At 36.7% G+C, this 21,178-nt stretch overlaps 1 protein-coding gene across 17 annotated transcripts in view; it reads right to left on the bottom strand.

Moving 5' to 3' along the window:
- Positions 1 to 2,047: 2,047 nt before the first annotated feature.
- The window catches only part of MYCBP2 (MYC binding protein 2), a 201,252-nt gene continuing 182,121 nt past the window's right edge, over positions 2,048 to 21,178 (bottom strand). For all 17 annotated transcript variants that reach the window (XM_069802496.1, XM_069802497.1, XM_069802498.1 and 14 more), the window contains 13 exons: positions 19,711 to 19,994; positions 19,316 to 19,412; positions 16,171 to 16,290; positions 14,307 to 14,408; positions 12,514 to 12,642; positions 9,914 to 10,046; positions 9,540 to 9,643; positions 8,219 to 8,407; positions 7,599 to 7,706; positions 6,357 to 6,566; positions 4,237 to 4,344; positions 3,884 to 4,049; positions 2,048 to 2,860 (listed from right to left, as the gene is read on the bottom strand). In XM_069802496.1, coding sequence (XP_069658597.1) covers positions 2,745 to 2,860; positions 3,884 to 4,049; positions 4,237 to 4,344; positions 6,357 to 6,566; positions 7,599 to 7,706; positions 8,219 to 8,407; positions 9,540 to 9,643; positions 9,914 to 10,046; positions 12,514 to 12,642; positions 14,307 to 14,408; positions 16,171 to 16,290; positions 19,316 to 19,412; positions 19,711 to 19,994 — 1,866 coding nt within the window. In that variant the 3' untranslated portion in view covers positions 2,048 to 2,744. The remainder of the gene's footprint in view (positions 2,861 to 3,883; positions 4,050 to 4,236; positions 4,345 to 6,356; positions 6,567 to 7,598; positions 7,707 to 8,218; positions 8,408 to 9,539; positions 9,644 to 9,913; positions 10,047 to 12,513; positions 12,643 to 14,306; positions 14,409 to 16,170; positions 16,291 to 19,315; positions 19,413 to 19,710; positions 19,995 to 21,178) is intronic.

Genomic DNA, 21,178 nt, shown 5'->3' with positions numbered 1-21,178 from the left:
CAGGTTGTAGATATAGGATTGACAAGTATTGAGTAAGGAACTTACTTACATTTTCAAATAAAGACACTTAGTCTTTTTAAGGTCCATAGTAGGTCTCCAGGAAGTATCTGGCAACATTAAAACACAAACTTCCAAATCTCAGACCACAATGTCTACCCTGCCAGGATGTGCAGAGTACTATGCCAGAGGAAAGGCTGATGATCTGTTAATGAAAAACAAACATTAACCAGGGAACATGGAGCCACAAACGTGCAAGAACACTTCAAACTTTGACCTTTCACTCTTCATATCTCAACATCCTCTCAAAAAACCCCCCTGCCTTGGTTCTGAAGGTTGTGGTGTCACGGGTCCAAAACATTGCTTCTGCTTCAGACTGTAGAGTAGGCTCTGGTGACTTAACTTTAAAAATGCACATTGTAGTCATCTACATCTGAGCTATTCAGGTGCCTTGTGTTTTATATTGAGATGAAACGAACCATATCCCAGAAGTGCCTGCCTCTCCCCACTGAAGATGACTATGTCAGAGGTAAACATCTATACTATGGACATGATTTGGACAGGCGAGTCATAGTCTCTGTTTCTGTAACTGAAATACAACGTAGGAAGAATCTTTACTCTTCAAGATGCTGAATAAGACCACACTGGCTTCCTCCTAATATTCAAATAGAGGGTTTAATGTGATTTGAAATTGTGGGTGATTTTTTTGTGGAATGAAGGGCTTCATCATTGCAGGTATAGGACCAATCTTTCTCTTGCTTGTTATTCTTTATGTCCATTGCAAATTAAGTTTTATCTTGCACCTTTCCCCACGCCTGCTACTCATCTGTAGTAATTTGATTTTGTTTCCTTTCTTTTTTTAAATATAATTCCTGACTTGGCTACACTGACTGCTTAGTACAAGTTATATCCTTTGTTTGCACTAGGATAGCTGCTGGCTGTGATCTTAGTATAGCTGGTTGTTCTAAAGAAAATGTCAACTCCCCTAAATAATTTATTTCTTTACACTTGATTTCTACAGGATCTTACCTGAGACTTCTGTCAATTTACTGAATATAATTTCTTTATCTTGTTTTCTCTCTTCTTTCCTTTCAGAATCATGAATGTTGTCACTGTGTGGTTGTTTTCATCTAAACTGCCTTTCAGTCATAATCAAATCTAGTAAAGCCACCTTTTAGTTACTTTCTCTACTTCATATAGCATTTATTTTAAATATATTCCAAGAATTTACCAAGCAGCCTATCTCCTGGCGTATATCTTTCCAAATAGATAGATACCCAGCTAGTTAAAATTCCTCACTGTCACAGGTTCAGTTGGTTGGATGACTGTGAGCTGTTTAAAAATATGATATGGCATATTTCTTTACAAGTCTAGCGCAAGGCCTATGTTTGACAACCTTCGTCTCTATGACTGCAACCTCTCCCCCCGCCCTGCCCCATTGCTACTGTGAATAAGATGAATTGTACTTCAGAGGTGTGTGTTTTTCCCCAGCTACTCTAAAGCACAGACAGACATATACATTACAGATGGCTGAAGATAGGTGAGATGGTTCCCATGGTTCCAGTCCGATCAAGGTGCTGTGACCTATCTGGATGCCATCTACCAATATCTTAACTGTGAGAGCAGTTGTTCATGTCTTTACTTGAAGTTATAGTTTGCTTTTCACTATAGAGGAGCAGAGAACTTGGGACTCTGATGAAATGAAATGAACATTTCGGGATTCATGGCAAAAGTGGGGGTGATATTTTACTGAAGTCTTAATAACTGATAAAAATAATGTAAAATAGAGTCTTCTTTTGTGTTTTAAAACATTGTTGGAAGTTGAAATGGAAGTACAATACTTCACATGAATCCATAAGTACATTTATCCAGCTTTTCTTTTAAAGATTTGAGCAGCGCTCTTTATGTCTTAGGTACTTCCATAACCACCATTTTACCCAATAAACTTTCCTACTTCTTTTAAAAGAACCTGCTGAAGTAATTATAAGAACCACACACCCCCCCCCCCCATTTTAAAAAACATTTCTGAAAATAGAGGCTTACACATTCATTAGACTTTCACTGTATAAAAATGTACAGTGGCTTTATTGACATGTACATTCCATTATGTTTACAGCTGCAAGATATGAGGCACACTCAGTATTGCACTTCATTAAAATTTCAGGCTCAAACATAACCCAGAAGTTTAAATGAAACTGCTGTTGTAATTTAATAATTCTTATACAGGACAAACATTGATACCTTTATATACAGCGTGATACTTGTTACATTTATGCCTTCCTAACACAATTTTTTTTTTTATAACAGTCTAGGAAATAAACCAGAATATTCCTCTTTCCCATCCCCACTTGTGATGCGTTACAATTGTACAAGATTACAAAAAGTCAGTATACAATAATCAATATTTTTTTTCTTTCTCCTGAAAGCCAGCATCATTCATAGTCCACAGACACACAGATCCTTTAATAGCAATTATTTATTTGTAAACGTCCAATGTTTCCTAGCCGATGACTGTAATGGCCACATGCAAACACCTCACAAGTTTTGATGTCTCGGTTCAAAAAATGTCAATATCTCACAGCAAGAATTATGTACATGGTATTTGGCATCCTTCTTGCACTGTAAATTGTTCCTTTTACCCGGGTTATGAAATGGTCCCATCCTCATCCCAGCTGGACTTTTATTTTCAGGACACTTGAGGGATGAGGGCACCTGTTTGCTCTGGTAAAAAAAAACCAAACGCTAGTCTAAAAAGTGTGAGCATTTCTGCAAACCCCACAACCCAGAGCAAATTCTTCACCAGTGGGTGGATGGACAACATGAAGTGGACATTCTGTTCCTTCAAGTTGTTTACCTTTGGGACCTACAGTGAATTCAAGGGCGAGGGGAAAAGAAAAGAAGAGATTAATGCTTGCAGACTCGATGTAAATAAACATACATTACACTTCCTCAAAACACATGCTAAGTCAAGGTAACATGTCTATAATATGAACTTATAAGGCATCAAAAATGAAGGCGTAAGAAACAGCAGATAGAAAGGTGCTTTCACACAGTCAAATTCAAGCAAGAAGTCTAAAGGCTTAATAGGCCAAGAGAAAAAATGCCATTCAATTAGATCTAACAAAAAATGATCAAGAACTGTTAGCTCCTTAAAACAGTTAAGTCAAATGTTGAACTGGTATTTGAAGGGGGGGGGGGATCAAACTGCTGTGTAATTTAAAATACACTAAATTCAAAGTAAAAGAAGGAAAAAACTTACAGGGAGAATCACAAAATAAGTTTAATCTCATTAATACTGTGGAAGAAATTAGCACAATCTAAAAGCAAAATCGATAAATATGATCAAGACATACACTCTGCAGTAAAAAAAATTCTAAGGTTATATCAGGAATCTTTATTTCTTTTTACTTTTTTCATGGTAGTATCTTAAGATCTCACTTTTTTTCAACAGCAAGATAAATAACGTGACAATGGCACATGAAGTTAGAAACTAAGGCACTGGCAACATTTTGCACATGACAGGTACCTAAGTACAGATATATCATTTAATAGTAGTGTGTTAATTTTTTCAATTGTAACACATCATTACAGATCTGGAGTCTGATTTGGTGTAGGTAAACTGAAATGCCTTTCTGTATCAAAGTATCTAATGTTTAAAGGACCAGTGTGATGACATTGCCTGTATTATTGCCAGAAAAGCAAAAAATCAAAAGCTTGCATTGAACAAATCCATTCTAATATTATTCAAGATACTGAATTTAAAACTTGTATGACTGACCCTGCGGTTTTTCTAAAAATCATCAGCAAGAAAAGATAAGAATATCAATTAGAACGGATTACTAATCTCAGAATTCAGTGTGGTAAATTTGCTTTATAAAAATACTACCTGCAGGACAGTGTGGGAGTTCTTCTTTAGGGATGCTTGTCATTCTTTGGAAATCATCATGGCAAGCATTGCAAAAATGCGTTGTCCCAAAACAGAAAAAAACAGCAACTGAACAGCAGTAGCGGCATTTGTATTCTAAGAAATCCGTACCGTGTTTGGGACACATCTAAACAAAAGAAAACAAACACCGATAAATGAAGTAGCCATGCTGTAACAATCTGAACAACACATTTCTACATTCTGTAGTATATATTAATATTATACAATACATATAATTACAAATGACTGTGTACAGCTCGGGTACTCTGAGCTTCAGAATGAAATAAAAACATGAATATAAGTTCTTTACTTACCTGAGCCCTTGAAACATCAGAGCATGCACCACAAATAAGCTCTCTTGGATCATAGTCATCTCCTTGTCCAGCTTCAGCATCACAACGAGCTTCACCACCAAAATATGCCTAAATTTCATATAGGAATGATTGGCCATTAAACCAGAGACAACTATTATTTTAACAAATTCAGTTTGTAAGGGGAAAATGGTGAATAAGGGTCATTACTGTAGTCTCCACTATTCTGGTAACTCTCAACTCTGACTTTGGTTACATGTTTTTGAGGCACTAAGACAATGTCTCTTGATCTCAGGATAAACAAGACTAAAAATTGTGCAATGTACTCTGGTCTATACAAGTAACTGTAAAGCTTTTGAAACAGTATTTGGATGCTCTATGAACTGTATGTAGGAAAGACAGGACTGAGGCTGAAGGCAGCAGAGAAACTTTCTACCAGGACGGCTTTTTACTAGCTGAAAGGAGTATCAGTTTTTATGCTCATGTGGGATTCCTTATAATTAGGATTTTGGTATTTCCTACAAATTCATTCTACTGTCTCATCTTATTCTACCAGGATATACTGGGCACAAAAAAAGCACCAAGTAAGACTGCCAGCTCTGATGAATTTCCTCATATACTAAAGTTTTTTCACATGGAGTAGTGAGATGAGGCAACGAGTAACTTCCTTGCTTCCTTTGTTACCATATTATTGACTAATTAGACAATGCACAAAATTCTTGCTTTCAGCAATTCTTGTCTTTTTGCAGTGATTGCAAAAGGATAGGGAAGGTGGTCTCAAGGCAACTATGAGGAAGGAAAAGTTTGAGAAGCCCACCTTCCCCCAAAATCTGCAGACTAAAAGGAAAAGGGAGAGTCCTATGCAATGTATGTCAGGTAATTAGGTAGTAGCTTGGGGTGAACAGGTGCTGGAGGAAGGAAAGAAGTTAGAAATTAGTTGAATGTTGCTGTTCAGACATATGGACACAGTATGAAAGGGAATAATGAGATACAAGGGAAGGAAAAAAAAGGCAGTAAGAAAAACACTGAAATACTGAGTATTAAATACTGGAAAGAAAGTGTAATAAAAACAGGGACGGGAATAAAAACTGGAGAACGTAAGATGAAAAAAGAAATTATTTTTGTTAAGGGAATTAAAAAAGGCAGTAGGCAAATTGCTGAAGGACGAGGAGTGAAAATTGATTAAATGTGGGAGGCAGGAACAAAAGTGAACTGAGTAACTGTGTAGTTATGAGCTAGAGGGATTCATTACTGCTCTTCTCTAGCATATCAAAGTTAATCCTTTGTCCTCTTATTTCCAAATTGTGCACTTCCATTTAACAAAAAAATTATTGGGGTTTCCCTTGAAAATTTTATCAAGAAATTGCCTTATTCCATTCATTCCTAAGGGAAAAAGGAAAAAGGTGTGATCAAGATGGGCAATAAAATCAGCTTCAGATGAAAGCAGCAATGGGAGGGGGTTCAGTGATTATCCAAAATTTCTCTAACCGTAGATAAAGACTGTTTGTCTCTTCTCTGCTGGTGGGGAAACCAGGGGCTGTTTGTATATGATTTTTGTTTTCTGGATAAATTTCATATTCTCTACCTGAAGAAAACTGCACGAATGTGACCCAGAGTCTATCAGGCCATTTCCACTTTCTACTCCTTTTTCGTTCTAACACTTCTGCCCCAAAGTCAGTTTACTGCAGTTGCAATGAACTCCCACTTGTGTAAAAGTGATATTTAGGTGGAATCTCAGTAAGGAACTCTCCATATCAAAGAATTAGAATGAAACCTATGTTTATACTGTTTTAATGTTCACGTAAAGTATGAGTTGGAAGTGGGACGAAGGGATGGGTGGTGTTCTAACACAGTATCATCTGCACAGTCTCGTAAGAGGGCTATCATCTCAACATGCTTTTGGTTTCTGAACTGCTCTGTATATACTTTTGAGCTTTACAGGATAAGACACTATGGACATCTAATTTGTTCAACACTTTTTTTTTCAGTTATGATTCAACAACAATTTCTTTTCCTGCTTTCCTACTCCACATACAATATATTAAATATATGTTGCATTCTTTAAGAAATTACTTTTGAAACTATAACATAAGTTTAATTTGAGAAAGTACTAATTATCATACCTTTTTGCATTTGTAGCAAACATAATAAGCATATCTGTTCATAGCATAGCCAGCTGGGTCATTATAAAATCTAACACCCGGTGTTGTGATGGCCTCACTCTTGTGCAACCCTTCATACTCCAGTCTCATTAGTGCTTTTCTCCTTACATCTTCATAGAGTTCTTTGATTGGATCAAGCAAATCCTTTAATACTGTATGATTGATTTTGTTCTGAAAATAAAAAAAATTATTAAAATATCTTGCATCTTTATTACAACAGCTGTAAGGATTTGTATTATGGTCAAACAATACAGTGTAACGGATGTCATAAAAACCTAAGAGCTGAGGCAATGGACATTTAAAAAAATGGCTGATATAGTATATACTTTGTATGCCACAAAAATAGTAACCAGGAATGCTTCTTATATGGCCTTTTGTTATATGAAATCATCAGCCCTTACAACAGACTGTAACAACCACAGAGGGATGGTAAAGGGTACATGAAATATTCATCACAGCACAGGAATATTCTGATCGTATGTTTTCTCTAATTTTGGTCCTTTTTGACTTATTGCTCGGCAATTAAGAATAATGACTGACAGTCCTCTATGCCAGCTCTTCATCGTTTAATGACCACAAGCTATTGCCATAAACTACCAAAATACAGCATGAAGGAAGAAAGTCAGCATGGAGAATAGCTGACCATTCACAGTTTCATATTCCTAGGGTGTTAAGGCGCTCTCCTTCCCAGCAGCTGTCATATGCTTTTGCTGACAGCAGTTATGATTTTGTGGAGTACAAGAGGAATTTTTAGTAATTTACGCTGAACTAAGTACATGGATTCTTCAGCTCTGTCCTTATACTGAAAAACAAAGCAGCTTTAAAAGAGGTTAGTAAAATAGAGAAGCCAAGTTTCCTGCTTCAGGCAATGTGCATTAAGATTACTTCTTCCTCTCCTTGCCGTCCCCAGATATTGGGAATTTACAATCTGATGGTGCCAAGAATAAAACAGCATTAAGATAATGTCTGCATTATGCTTTCTTTTTAAGAGGACCCTTACTTCAGGGACCAGTAGGGGAAGGTAAAAAGATGCATCAGTGATACCCTTTCTTCAGTGACATGAGAAATTAAGGAAACAAGTGATGTATAACTAATTTATATTGCAACAAGCAATATAGTATTTAAAAAAAAAAAACAAACCAGAAACCAAAGACAGTATTAGATACTTTTTTGACCTAGGTAGTAAACACATAGCTCATTTACCTTGCAAATAGGACAGGACATAAACCCAAAAGTTATCCTTGGCCCAAGCCATCTGTTTTCTAGTACTCGTTGACAGCATTGCAAATGGAAAATGTGGCTGCAGTCCAGCTTTAGAAAAGAATACATGTAAGTGGACCTGAAGTTACATTAACCACGATAATAGAAGTAGTTATTTGCTTTTAAGTGGCAACATGTATAAATTCCAAGATTAATTTATTTAAAATCCTAGAAGACCCCTATTTTCTTCTTAACAAAGAATACAAAATGGTCATTAAAATCATAACCTTTTCACCCCAAAACCACCAGTGGATGTAGGAAATATATGTGAAGTATATCCATTAATTACCTTAGTTGTTTTTCCCATTATTTTATAAAATATCATATATTTTAATAAAGTAGACACAGCAAACTAAATTGATGCAATCTGCTTTCTTGAAATGGCAGTAATGCCAGACAAAAAGAAAGCTTTTAAAGTACCTTACATATTGTTACAACGTCTGTTTTGTAATTTTTAAAAGAATAATTTGAAGGATTTTGTATTTTAACTTCTTCCACACTTAACATTACCACCATAACACTAATCTCTTAAAAAGGAGGGGGGAAAAAAAAAAAAGATAAACCTGGATAGCCGGTGCTGCTGAAAGTGCTTCAGTAAAGCAGATCATGCACATGTCATCAGCATCTTGTTTAAGAGTTGTAGCATTCTTATCACAGCCATGCAAGCATGGCAAACAGTGCTCTTCATTCTTAACGCCTCCACATGGATGACCACAGGGGTGTGTCTTGCTGCAGGCAATTTTAGCATACTCCTATTAAAAGTAAATAATTAATCGTCTTTTCCCCTCCACTGAACAGTTTGATATAGTGTTGCTTTTTGAAGGATTGCTGGTTTGTGCAATAAACTAAGATGAAAGAATCATGATTCATGTTGTCTGCTGCTACAGCAGGTACTTGGGAAAAACTGCACATTTTGTGTACTTGAAGTAGAACCGATACCTTTGTTTACTTTTGTTACTCCTGAAAAGCAATGGTATAATGAAGCCATAATTTTTAAATTTTAACTTTTAATCTTAATATAGTGAAATATTCTTTAATCCTCCATGTGTATTTTGTATATTAACTGCCTCATGCATAAATATTGCTTGCCCTGTATTATGGTCTTTAAGATATCTGCAGATTTAGGTCCTTCAGGAAAGGTATGAAGTAACCCACTCTTAAGAACACATTCTGAGCTGATCATTAACCAGCATAAAGCACTTTTATATGGAGATGGTATTTTAACCACTTCTAATTCCTATCCCTAGTAAGTAGAAAACTTATAAAAGTTGCCCAGAAGCTAACAACAAATTGAACTGAATCAATGTAACAATAATATAATATATTCAATAGGCTGAGAGAGAAAAAAAGACGACAAATTTGTCACACAAACAGAAATAAGCAGGGTGGGATAAGAAACTGGTTAGGATTTGGCCCTCTGCCAATTGTACCTGTACTATAGGGCAAAAAACCACTTAGGACACATGGAAACAGCTGACAAACCTGGCCAAGTCTTAAATGCTCTGTGCTCACAGAATAAGCAGGCTGTTATGCACACTACTTTTATCAAGCCTTCCAGTACACTAGACTTTACGTTGATAGTGTATATTGACTTTTTGCTTGGAACAGTATTGTGAAAACTTGAGATACTTTTGAATAACACAACTACCCAGTATTTTGGTTGACTATTGGTGTTTGTAGCCTGTAGTTAAACTAAACATTTACAAACTCAGAAGTATTTGAATTACAATGTAATAGTCAATATTCAAACCTTTTCATATGAGAGGTAGGATTTAAAATGGATCACAGGGATGAACAAGGATTACTCAAAATAAGGAATTAATTTGATACCGCAGTCCCTTCTATTCATGTAATTCACGATCACTGATATTTGTTAATACACACCTGGCAATCTGTATCAGAACAAACACTTCCCACTGCTGATAATTCTGTTCCACTCCTACATCCACAGAAACGACATGCTTCAGAACTGCTCGTGGTTGGTTTACCTAAGTCCGCAAAAGTAAACAAAACCAGAAATTGTTATAACAAAACATAAGGGACTGATATTCTAACAACAATCACAGAAAACAACCAGAAAGACAGCAGTTCTTACACAGTTGAACTATTTTATTAACAAACAGTTAAAAGCGTTGCCCTAAAGCAGGTGAAAACCTCAACTGTTTTGTGGTTTGGTTTTTTTTTTTTTTTGGACAAATGCTTATGTAAAAGGTAAAAATAAACAGGATAAAGAGCAAGTAATATCAGTTATGTTTTACCTGTCTGTTCTCTGAACTCCACCATAGCCTTCATAGTTTTAGAATCTGCTAATGCCATCAGCCAGAAAAGTTTGGTCCTACCACAACCCTCATGGAGATCAACTTTGATAGCTTCTTCTTCTTCTTTGAATACCTGTCAGGTTAACCAAACAGATAATAAATAGGATCTCTATGTTATTTTTGTCACCATCTCTCTGGGTGTTAATCAGATGTTTTACAGATTCTGCAGAGTTTGTCTACTGCAAGCTATTTGGTTTATTATGCATTCCATAATTCGTACATATTGCAGAATTGATAGGTAAAGGCTTGGTGCTTTTAAAAGTAAATGTAAATAACACTTGAGCTAACATGTCTGGGAAACACTAGTGCAGCAAGGCTAAGAAGAGAGCTGCACAACTCTCTTTCTAATTTAAAAAATATGGGGCTTGGACTTCATAACTACTATTCAACTCATCCAGTAGACCACAGTATATTAAAAGCACAAGATAACATTAGAAATATCTTCACATAACCATGCTAGTAGTTTATCAAAGCAACACCGATAATTATGGTCTTAATAATATGTACTATATAATAACAATTATATATAAATGTTTAATACTAATATTTTTTACTTTTACATAGAGTGAATACTTTTGGCTACAATAAGGAAAATATAAAATTTTGCGAAATTCAAAAAACTGCATGAGATCCTTAATGGACAGTCTCTTCTTTTTCTCCTTTCCTAAGTTTTGAAGGCAGTTCTGTTTTCATTCATTTCACCTGCAATGCAATAAAAGTTAGAATTTTCCTGGGTATGGATGTATAGACTCAATTTAACCTTTGTTTTAATTCCTATTAGAATCAGGAAAAAAACCCCAATTGCTTCACAAAGGATTTGAATAAGCAGGTTGTAGTAACTTACATGCTGTCCTTTCTTGGAGGGAGAGAAAATACATTAAAGAGGTATGTATGACAGAAGTTGGACAAAAACCAGGAAGCTAACAAAAAACTGGAGACAGGGAATGTGACAGAATTTAAAATTTGAGGGAATTAACGTGAGAGATGTAAAGGTAAAGGTGGTAAATAAAGAGTATAAGTTTAAACATGCTTTCAGAAGGAAATAGGAAAAATCTGAGAAGTAGCTATTTTGGACAGATTAAAGGAGAGATGTGAGGACTTCTTTGAGACAAGAACTTACTTTTTATCAACTGTAATCTGAACAGGCTATATAGGAGAAATCAGAAAAATAAATGAGACTAGACTGTGCTGTGCCATGACAGTAAAATCATCATCTTAGGATGACAGAACAGGAAAATTTCTAAGGGGATTGCAAAGATTCTGGCTAAGAAATAGAAGATAACAGATCCACGTGGAACTTCCAGGCTGAGTCTGTGCTGCAAATGCTGAGGCACCAAGAAGACCCGTAGAGGGAAACTCGGTGCCAGTGATCTGAAGTTTACCTGATGCGTGCTCTAGACTAGCTGATCCCTTGCACTGAATGACCATTAGCAGTGTGTCCCTGCATCTATCTTTTTTTTGTTGTTTTTAGTTTCACTTGAAAGGAATCCAGTTTATGCAATCCAAGGCTGCTCTATAACACAAATCAAAGCATGGTAAGGAGATAAGGAGACCTGCTTCAAAAGCCCATTCCTGATCCTAACTAAAAAGAGAATGTAGATGCACTCTAGGAGAAAGAGAATGATTTCCATTGAATTAACTTTATTAATGAGGTTCATTATTTTAGCCTTTGTACAAACATAAGTAGTCAGAGGAAAAGGGGAAAATAAAAGACCACAAAAACCACAAAGAAAAATAGTGTCAAGAAAGAGGAAATGTTCAGTAGTTTCAGAAGTAAAGCCATGTTCAACACTAATTTCAATGAGAAAAAGAAATATTCTGAGGAGAATGTAGTTTCAGGTTTAGAGGTGAAGAGGGTAAGAAAATAACACAAAAGAACACTAATTAGCAGAGTAAGAAGCAATTTGTAAAAACTCATCTAGGTAAGTCAAAGACAAAAGATGCTTCAATCCTAAAAACAAAACCAAAAGAAATCAGGAGATTTTCAAGCTTATGGATATGACAACCTATTTCTCTGTGAAGAGACAGTGAGAGCTGGAGGAATACTGAAAAGCAAGAGAAGACTGACGTAAAGGAAGCAGTAGGAATATTTGCTGTCAAGTGGTCTTCCTGAATATTAAAAAAATATATATACATTAAAAATGAAGGGGTTGACAAGCACTGACTTATATGATAGAGGTAGCAAGGGAGATATAATTTAACAGGAATAAAGAATCAATGTATACTTAAGAAAGTCTATACAGTTCCTAGATTTTCCTAAAAAAATGTTCGAACAAGAGAGAAGAAAGCCGATGTAGCCTAAGAATTTGAAGTAGGGACAGCTACATGATTTCCCAGTCTTCTTCAAAAGATAAAGGACAAGAGAATTTAACTAGAAACAACTAAAAAGAATTAAATGGAAACTTATCTATCCCATCTCAAACATAAAAGAAAATACCTTTTCAGATTTGGTTCTTGCTACTGCCTTTTGCTTGTACATTAATTGGGGAAATGCACACAATGTATGCACTGCATACAAAGTGATGTCATGTATACTCTACCTGTCTCTGATGAGTTTTTGTTCGCCGATGGAGATGAAGGAATCGGTCACAATCTGTACACAAATTCCCACAGACATTACATAAAATGATTGCGGCAGTTTCACCATCATCATGGTTATCACACATTGGCTGAAAAAAAAAAAAAATTCTCTCTTTATTAAATCCCTCATTTCATTCCAGCATCTGTTTTTATTCTCCACCACTCATCCCCCCCAAATCAATACAGAGGGATAAAGAGCTTGTTCAGACTATTAATTGTATCTTTAGAATAATCAGTACCTAAACAATCACTCCTGGACACAAAAAACCCCAATTTACTATATCAGTTCTTCTGATATTCTTCATGTTATATTTTGCGCGATGTAGCAAAAATGCATTTTTCAACAATATAGTTGAGACATCTTTTTCAACTAGTCTGAGAAAAGATTTATGTGGTAACAATGGGTTATGGGTATGTTAACAGAAAAGTTCAGAGATATCAGTACTCAGGTCAGTCAACATGCACGATATTAACCCTTAATTACTTTGATATGTTTACTCAAATATCTAATTGAAGCTGTAGGTCATATATAACTCAGAGAGTATAGTCGAAGTAACAAACTTCAAAATCCACCATAAAATTAAGTTGCTCTACTGATACAATTTTTTAAAAATTCAACACGGTTCTGTTTTGCAGTTCAAAATACCTGTACAAATAGAGTTCAATGACTGACTTTGATTATGCATATACATATGTCTGAGAACAAGTTTCCATTGTGCTCCCAGAACATATGGTTTCCATGATATTGCTCATGCAACTTAGAACAGAATCCTTTCAACAGCAGTCCTGGTGGGGGACACACAGTTCACCTCAACATCTGAATATCCTGGTATAAAATAGGATTGGGGAATTTCGGGCTGGGTTCAGCAGCTTGTATCCCTGCTTGATGATGCCTTGGCTACTCTTCTGACATTTCCAAAGCTCTACCGAAGTCCCTTGACTTTCTTCATCACCTCAGAAACTTTTGTGTCTTCTTCCTTCTCTCAGCAGAGTTTTAGTCCTTGCTGCTGCTGCAGCACTCTCTCCTGTATTGTCTTTCTGCCTACACTAAGCTGCCTTGGGGGCTTCTTTGTGCTAAGCATCCTCGGTTGCTAGCGGGAAGGCACAATATTCCCTTGCCTCCCACAGGGATCCACCTAACCAAGTTATAAAGAGACCAGCTTCATTATTTTGCTCTTTCCAGGTTCGTATTAAAAAATCATAAGCTTTTTGTGATACTGAAAATATAGACGGAAACTTGGATTAATCCATCATATTCCATATTAAATTTGTAAATCCTCTGGGTAAATGGTAGCTTTACTAAATTCAGTTAGAAAGAGTTTCTTTCTCTTTGGGGCAATCGCTCTCTACCAAGATGGGGAAGAAGCAGCTAAATTATGGAGAAGAAGTTATTGAGGAACACAAAATAATTGACTTTATTATGTGACAGAGATCCAGATAGAAAGAAAAAAGCTCTGATAGAGGGTGTTGTATAACTGAGTCAATCTACTCTCAAAAATCCATCCTACAGGTGTTAGGAAGGCCTTGCTCCATCCTGAATACCAGTAGACTTGCTACCTTATTGTTTTAAGTTGGAATTTTTGTTTTCCGAGTAGTGCTTTTCTAGAACACAAATACTTCAAACAAGTACAGTCTCCACTGGGGACAATAGGGAGGAAAAAGGTTAGGCCAAGTCTACTTTTCCTTACTTTAAATTCTTTGACTACTGAATAAATCAAAATAAGACACAAAAAGATATGATTTTCAGTCTCACCATCTGTTTCTGTTGTCCATCCTTTCCCATCCATCTTCCTGAGGACAGTCTATCAACATGATCCTGATCAAGTACACAGAGGGATGCTAAGGCCAGCCATAGCTATTGAAAGGCAAGGTAGAATTAAGTGTTTTAGAAATAAAAAAAAAAAAAAAAAAAAGGAAAAAAATTCCAAATACTAAAAATATAAACTTTGGCAGACAGGAATGTCACTGTTACCTGCTAACTATATCATCGTTAGCTGAAGACTGCCCATACAACGCAAGTTTTTTCTTTTCCAAAAGAAGTCAGGCACACAATAAAACTTATTGAACTTTTGGTAACTACCTTGTTTCTTTCAGTTGTATCACTTTATGGTCACAAATATAGTAGTTAGCACACAAGAGAGAAACAGTGAAGAAGATCAACCAGAGTATATTATAGAAAAAAATGGCAAATACAGACTTGCATATCACTCCCAAACACTACAAGCTTTAGGGGGGAAGAAATTCAAGGACACAGACTTAATAAAAAAAACCCCAAACAACAAAACTTGTAGGTCATTGAGATTGGTTTCCCTATGTTCTCTCCTCACTGCATGGGGCATTTGAGATTACCTAGAAAAGCGTTCTGAGCTAACTATTCTTCAGAGGAAGCTTTTCTCTCTTCCTCTCCACTGACTACAGTGAAATCCTAAAGAGATAAGCTACATGAGCATAATTTGTCGGTTGGCCTGCAACCCAAACTGAAACACACTTGACAGCTGCATTTTGCAATAGTTTTTGATCAAAGGTTTGATTTGAACAAAATGGCTTTAATTGAAAAACTCTACTGCACACCTCCATGACAGAACTAAGTTCATTCAGAAGGAGAGCTAGGCTGAGGTTCAGGGCTCCTCTGAGACCTGATTAAACTAACACAGTGACAGCAGGAGCTGGTGGTACTCTGAGACCATGTCTTCCAAAGAGCAAGAGAATATATGAGTAAGGGGATGAAACGGACGACTGGCACAGCCTTTTAAGATGGAAAACAACATGAGTGTCAAATGCTTGTAACCATTACAAACTTGTTCTTTTACATGTAATTATTATGCTTGAGAAGCCAAAATCTGTACTCCCTAAGATGGTAGGAATGTCATAATTTACAAGTATGCTTTTCATGGTATTTCAAGCAATCTATTAAGGTTAAGTTAGTCCAAGTTTCTATAAGAGAGTCATGCAAGAAGTAAAGACAGAGAAAAAAACCACTCCAGGTAAATAATAAAGGGCTCAGCAAATGATTTTTCATTTTGAGACTAAAACACAGGTGAAGCCTAGCTTAGTTGTCCTAGAGAATGTTTGTTACTGAGTGTTTTCATAATAGCCTTGAGATGTGGCAGCTGATGACCTAGAAGTCAAACCACTTAAAATAATCGTGCAGAGAGCTGGAAAAAGACAGCTGATACATATTGTGCAATTTTGCACACAGATGATCTCATAAATTTAGTAAAAGGCAATTATCACAAACTTAAAGCAGAGTTACCTCAAGGATAAAACCCCAAATGTACAAGCATAACACTTTTTCTTCATTACTTGGGAGGTACCCAAGGTAGATATTTAATTAAAATTCATTTTTTACTGGTGTATTTCTGCCACAAAGAAGAAAACCCAGTCTGCTGGAACAGAGAAAGCAAGACTTTTATTAGGACAAACAGTTATTGCCTTACTTAGGATACCTGTCCATTATGCACACAGCTAGATTTGGAGAATATAAACCGTATACTGTATGCACTGTTTCCTGAAACAACCTGTATAAGGAAGTTTCTTCTAAAATATAGGAACACTCTTGGATGGGCTTCTACTGCGTGTTTACAATGAACTAATGTTAAGTTCAGTAAAGTTCTTACTCTGGTTGTTGCAATGCACCTCACTGGTGATCTGTATTCTTCTTCCATTTTGGTCAGAGCTATGATGGTTTCAGCAATAGCATTCTTTGTCACACGGGACCAAGCTTCTGACAGATGACCCTGTTAAAGAGGAAACTCAATTTATTACAGCTTTTATTACTATTAAGAACAACTAAAACTGTAATTAGAGGTGCTACAAGCAACATCAGGTTGGGATCTCAGGTTAGAATAGAAAAAGAGGAAGTCAGGGATGACTGACAAATCAGGTGTTTTCAAATCAGACAGATCTGGTAAAAATTAGCTCTCAAATAGGTGACTGAGGTAGTCTCTCAGCAACTATTGGAACAACTAACTCAGAATAGGTAGAGGGCATGTGATCTGAAGAATGAAAGGGCATATTCCTAAAGCCCTGCCTGGAGAAAGAAAGATGTAGAGCTGGAGCACAAGTAAGTGACTGTGAACAACACACAGGTTACAGTGGGTTCCTAAAGAAATCAGCTTCACTCGCCTAGCTCGGCTTTCCTGAATACTCTCCACTGTTTCTATATTTGAAAGAAATAAAGAGGAGTACACAGGAGACATCAGAACTATAGCATACTTTCCAAACCAACCTTAAAGATTCTGAGCCTATGGCACTAACTCGCACCCTAAAGTTTCCGATTCAGAGATTGCTGAATCCTTAAATTCTTAATGTAATCTCTAAATTTCTAAACCTCATGCTAAAGGTGACAGAAGTAGTTGAGACTCACTGGACTCTAAAAAGGAAACTACAGTGACTAACTCAAGTGTAGGAACCTACACATTGCAGATGTTGAAAAAGTGAAAGGAATCACATTTGTAACTCTTATAAATTGGCTACTGAGACTGATGTCACCCTACTGATAATTAGCAGCTCTAAAAAGCCTCAAAGAAAAGTTTTGAAACTAGGACCACTCTGTCCTGATTTCAGCTGGGATAGATTTAACCATCTTCCTAGTAGCTGGTACAGTGCTATGTTTTGAGTTCAGTATGAGAAGAATGTTGATAACACTGATGTTTTCAGTTGTTGCTCAGTAGTGTTTAGACTAAGTCAAGGATTTTTCAGCTTCTCAAGCCCAGCCAGCGAGAAAGCTGGAGGGGCACAAGAAGTTGGCACAGGACGGAGTGAGGGCAGCTGACCCAAATTGGCCAATGGGGTATTCCATACCATGTGATGTCACATCCAGTATATAAACTGGGGGGAGTAGGGGCGGGGGGAATTGCTGCTCAGGGACTAGCTGGGTGTCGATCGGTGGGTGGTGAGCAATTGCCCTGCGCATCATTTGTACATTCCAATCCTTTTATTATTGCTGTTGTCATTTTATTAGTGTGATCGTTATCATTATTAGTTTCTTCTTTTCTGTCCTATTAAACCGTTCTTATCTCAACCCATGAGTTTACTTCTTTTCCCGATTTTCTCCCCCATCCCACTGGGTGGGGAGGGGGGTGGTGAGCGAGCGGCTGTGTGGTGCTTAGTTGCTGGCTGGGGTTAAACCACGACACCCTCTATTCCTCCACCCTCTTTTGGGTAACAGGGCCAACTCCCCAAACAAGTTCTGAGCATGCCTAAGCCACAGAGGACCCTTACAAAACATAATAAAGAAATGTTATTACTGCCACCATTGACTGGCCTCAGTCAGGTCTCCCTCACCTAGAATGAGAAGGAATAAAGTTCAGAGCTCTTCTTCATAAAGGAGGAGAGGAGGGTCCTTATTGTTCAGCTACTGAATACTTTAAACTCAGTCCCAATCGTTCCTTAAGGGCTGCTACACTTTTAAGTAAGCAATGCAGAATCTACTGAAAGAGGGATTTATAGCCACATCTCAGAGGACTACATTTTATCTGACTGACTTGATCCCTTTCTTTTTTGTAATAAATAGTTACATATTCCTTCCAAGTAGAATGGCTTGAACAAGAGAATTCAAGACCCACACACCAGTATACCCAACAGCCAACACTATTGGAAAACTATCAGGTATGTGGGAGATGGAGCCTAGCATACTTTGGATATGCATATAAGTTGCCATATCTGACTCAGAGCTTTAAGAACCTTCCTAGAAACTTCTGCAATGGTTTTGGAGAACCAGATATTAGCAAATGGAACAGTTTCATGGGTGAAGGGCTTGAATGGCTAGAGGAGCTGCTTAGACAAAAATAAAAGCATCTGATTCTAGTCAGCCAGCCATTTTCTGTTTCTACTAATCTCTTTCTTTTATTCCTGGCAAAAGGTTTCTGCTCAGCTTAGTTTTAACCAGCTGTTCATTAAGGGACAGGCTCTCCCATCATCATGGGAGCCAGCATCCCATAGAGCAAGGACCACAGAGTTTGCTTCAAAAGACTTGAGCGGGACTATTTAAAAATACTGCAGAAGAGACTTCACTGTTTCCCTGATGTTTTCCCATTTACCCAAAACATACTTAACAACAATGGCTACAAATGATACTGGCAATAACCCTTAAAAAAATAAACCTTGAATAAATTACTGGTCCCCCTCCCCAATTCATTCCCAATATGTTGCATCTCATACACTGAAAAAAATACGGTGCCTGAGAAAACTATACAGACATATATATACAGGGGGCACCACGTTAATCCTTGCATTTACTACCTTCTAACTACTTGTCTTTGCAACTGCTATTTTTTTGGTCCTAGTTTTTATATGCAATTTCCTAAAATGCTGATAAAGTAAGCAGAAACAAAAATCCATCACGTGGAATCACAATGGTACCTACGACAGACCTTTCCCCTCTAGTCACTGCAGCAACTGAAGCAAAGACTAGAGTGATCGTTTTATGCATGGACCAGCAATACTGAGGGATGAGACACACTTTAATTGTAACTCTTAACTAAAGATGAATTATGAGATTCCGAAATCTTGGTGTCAGAATCAACAGTAGCAATTGCAGAGAATTCCCATTGAGCTTCAGCAACTTTGAGAAGGGATCTCCTTAATCTAAGCACAGTGAATTGTTTTTAATAGAAGACTATACCTTTTTCTTCTCGAGACCAACTTACATTTAACAGCTCAACCCAACACTAACTGTAATAGAAAGTAATGAAAAAAAAGTACTCTTCATTATCAGAAATATTTTAATATCCTCCACACATTTTAAGGATAGAAACTTACTGCTGCCATGTCTTTAATGAGTTTAATAATGATCTCTGAAATCTGTGTAGGTGTTGAACCCTTCATCCACCAATGGCTTTCACCTCGCCGAATGTAGCTGTAAAGGACATATGGAAATACATGAAGTTAATCCAAGTAATTAGATACTATTTGTCAAAATCCACCACAAATGAATAGCGCACATATTCAGCATATAGGAGGTTGTGGTGTTTTGTTGGTTGTTTTTTTTTTTACCCCCTAAATCAATCTCACTAATAACATGACTCATACTGTCAAAGTGTCATACAATTTTCTGTTTATAAAACAAAGATTATAAAAGACAACATAACTGACTTCAAAGAATGTAATTATTTTGTGCCTTTAGCTTGAGATTGTATACATTTTTTTAAACGAACCTGGAATTGAAGATCATTGGAAGTGTGACTGTAGTAACTCCTTTGCCTGCAGTAGTGCCAGCTGTCCCTGTTATAGTAGTTCCTTTGGCTTTTAGCTGTACAGTGAGAGCTTTGGCAATGCATCCCAAAAACATGTCTAAGATACCTAGTTTATTCCAATCTCCTTTTTCTGTTGAGTGAATGATATCACTTATATCTGCTGGTGGAAGAGACTTCACTCCTATAATACTAGCCAGGCGACTAGGGGTTACCTCGGGCAAAACACGTCTTAGTAATGATGTTACCTGGAGAAAAAAATCAGAACACCACAATTATTACCAAGACAGCTGGAGCTTTCAAGCAAAATCAAATAAAGGCTTTCTTCACAAGTTATTTCAGTAAGAAGGACTGAACCTACTTTCTGTACTTAAATCACACCTGTAAGAAATTCTGTAAAATTTCTATCTTTCTTTGAAGGGCTTATTAATATGCCCAGTGAGACAAGGCCAAAGACTCCAGAACCAATCTTACTCAAACAATACTTAGTCTTCATATAATAATAAAAATATGCTTGGTACTGGACTTATGATAACAGTGATACAGATGTTTGTACAACTCTGCTTTGCTTGCATTTTACAGTCACGTTACCCACTTTGCATATAATATTTAGATATAATCTTTAGATGTCACTTTAGACTTCTGAAAACGGAGTACTTGCCCTGAGGTACTGAGAATCATGACACTCTTTTCCCCCTCCTTTAATTTTCCTTGTGATATACTAACTGGAGTTTTTTGAAAAGGAAATCTGTGCCAATTGCTCTGGATCTAACAGAAGCTGTCTTGAAATAACATGCTTCAACCTTACCAGCTGGTGGAACTGGGGTTGAAATTGGTTATATCATGCAAAGTTTAGTCCAAATCAGGATGTATGAAAGCTTAAGGAGTTAACATTTCATATCTAATTTCTCAAGCCTTCAATGTTTTCTTGAAAAACTGTTTACATTTTAAGGAGAAAAAACAGTATTTTGCATATCTGCAATATATCAGAATTACTAAGTGGGGCAATATCTGCCCCCAAGCAAGTTGAGATGCGACATTGTAACAGTTCAGAAAATTGGAAAAGTAGAGAGTATGAGACATAACTTCTGAAACAGGAACTAAAAATTCACCTAGAGAAGGGATACCAGCTAGCAACAACAAGCTAGTGCATTAACTGTACTAAAGCAAATATTTTATATGTCTATTTATTTATATCATGTGCAAATAAATACACATATACTCAGACAACATTCAAGTTCAGAAACAGATATTAGAGCTCTGCCTGAGGATACCAAGAGTAGAAAGGAATTGTCTAGTTCCATACTACTACACTCATAGCCTGAGTGTAAGACAAAGATGCTAAGGACTCAGTAACAGATGCTGCTAATTAAAAACCTTTCATCTTACCTATATGGGCTATATGGGCATTATATATGCATAATATGAAATA

Source organism: Haliaeetus albicilla, chromosome 15 (assembly GCF_947461875.1).
Source record: "Haliaeetus albicilla chromosome 15, bHalAlb1.1, whole genome shotgun sequence".
NCBI lineage: Eukaryota > Metazoa > Chordata > Aves > Accipitriformes > Accipitridae > Haliaeetus > Haliaeetus albicilla.
The sequence above is the reverse complement of the archived record's forward strand: the minus strand, read 5'-3'. Positions and strand labels throughout refer to the sequence as shown.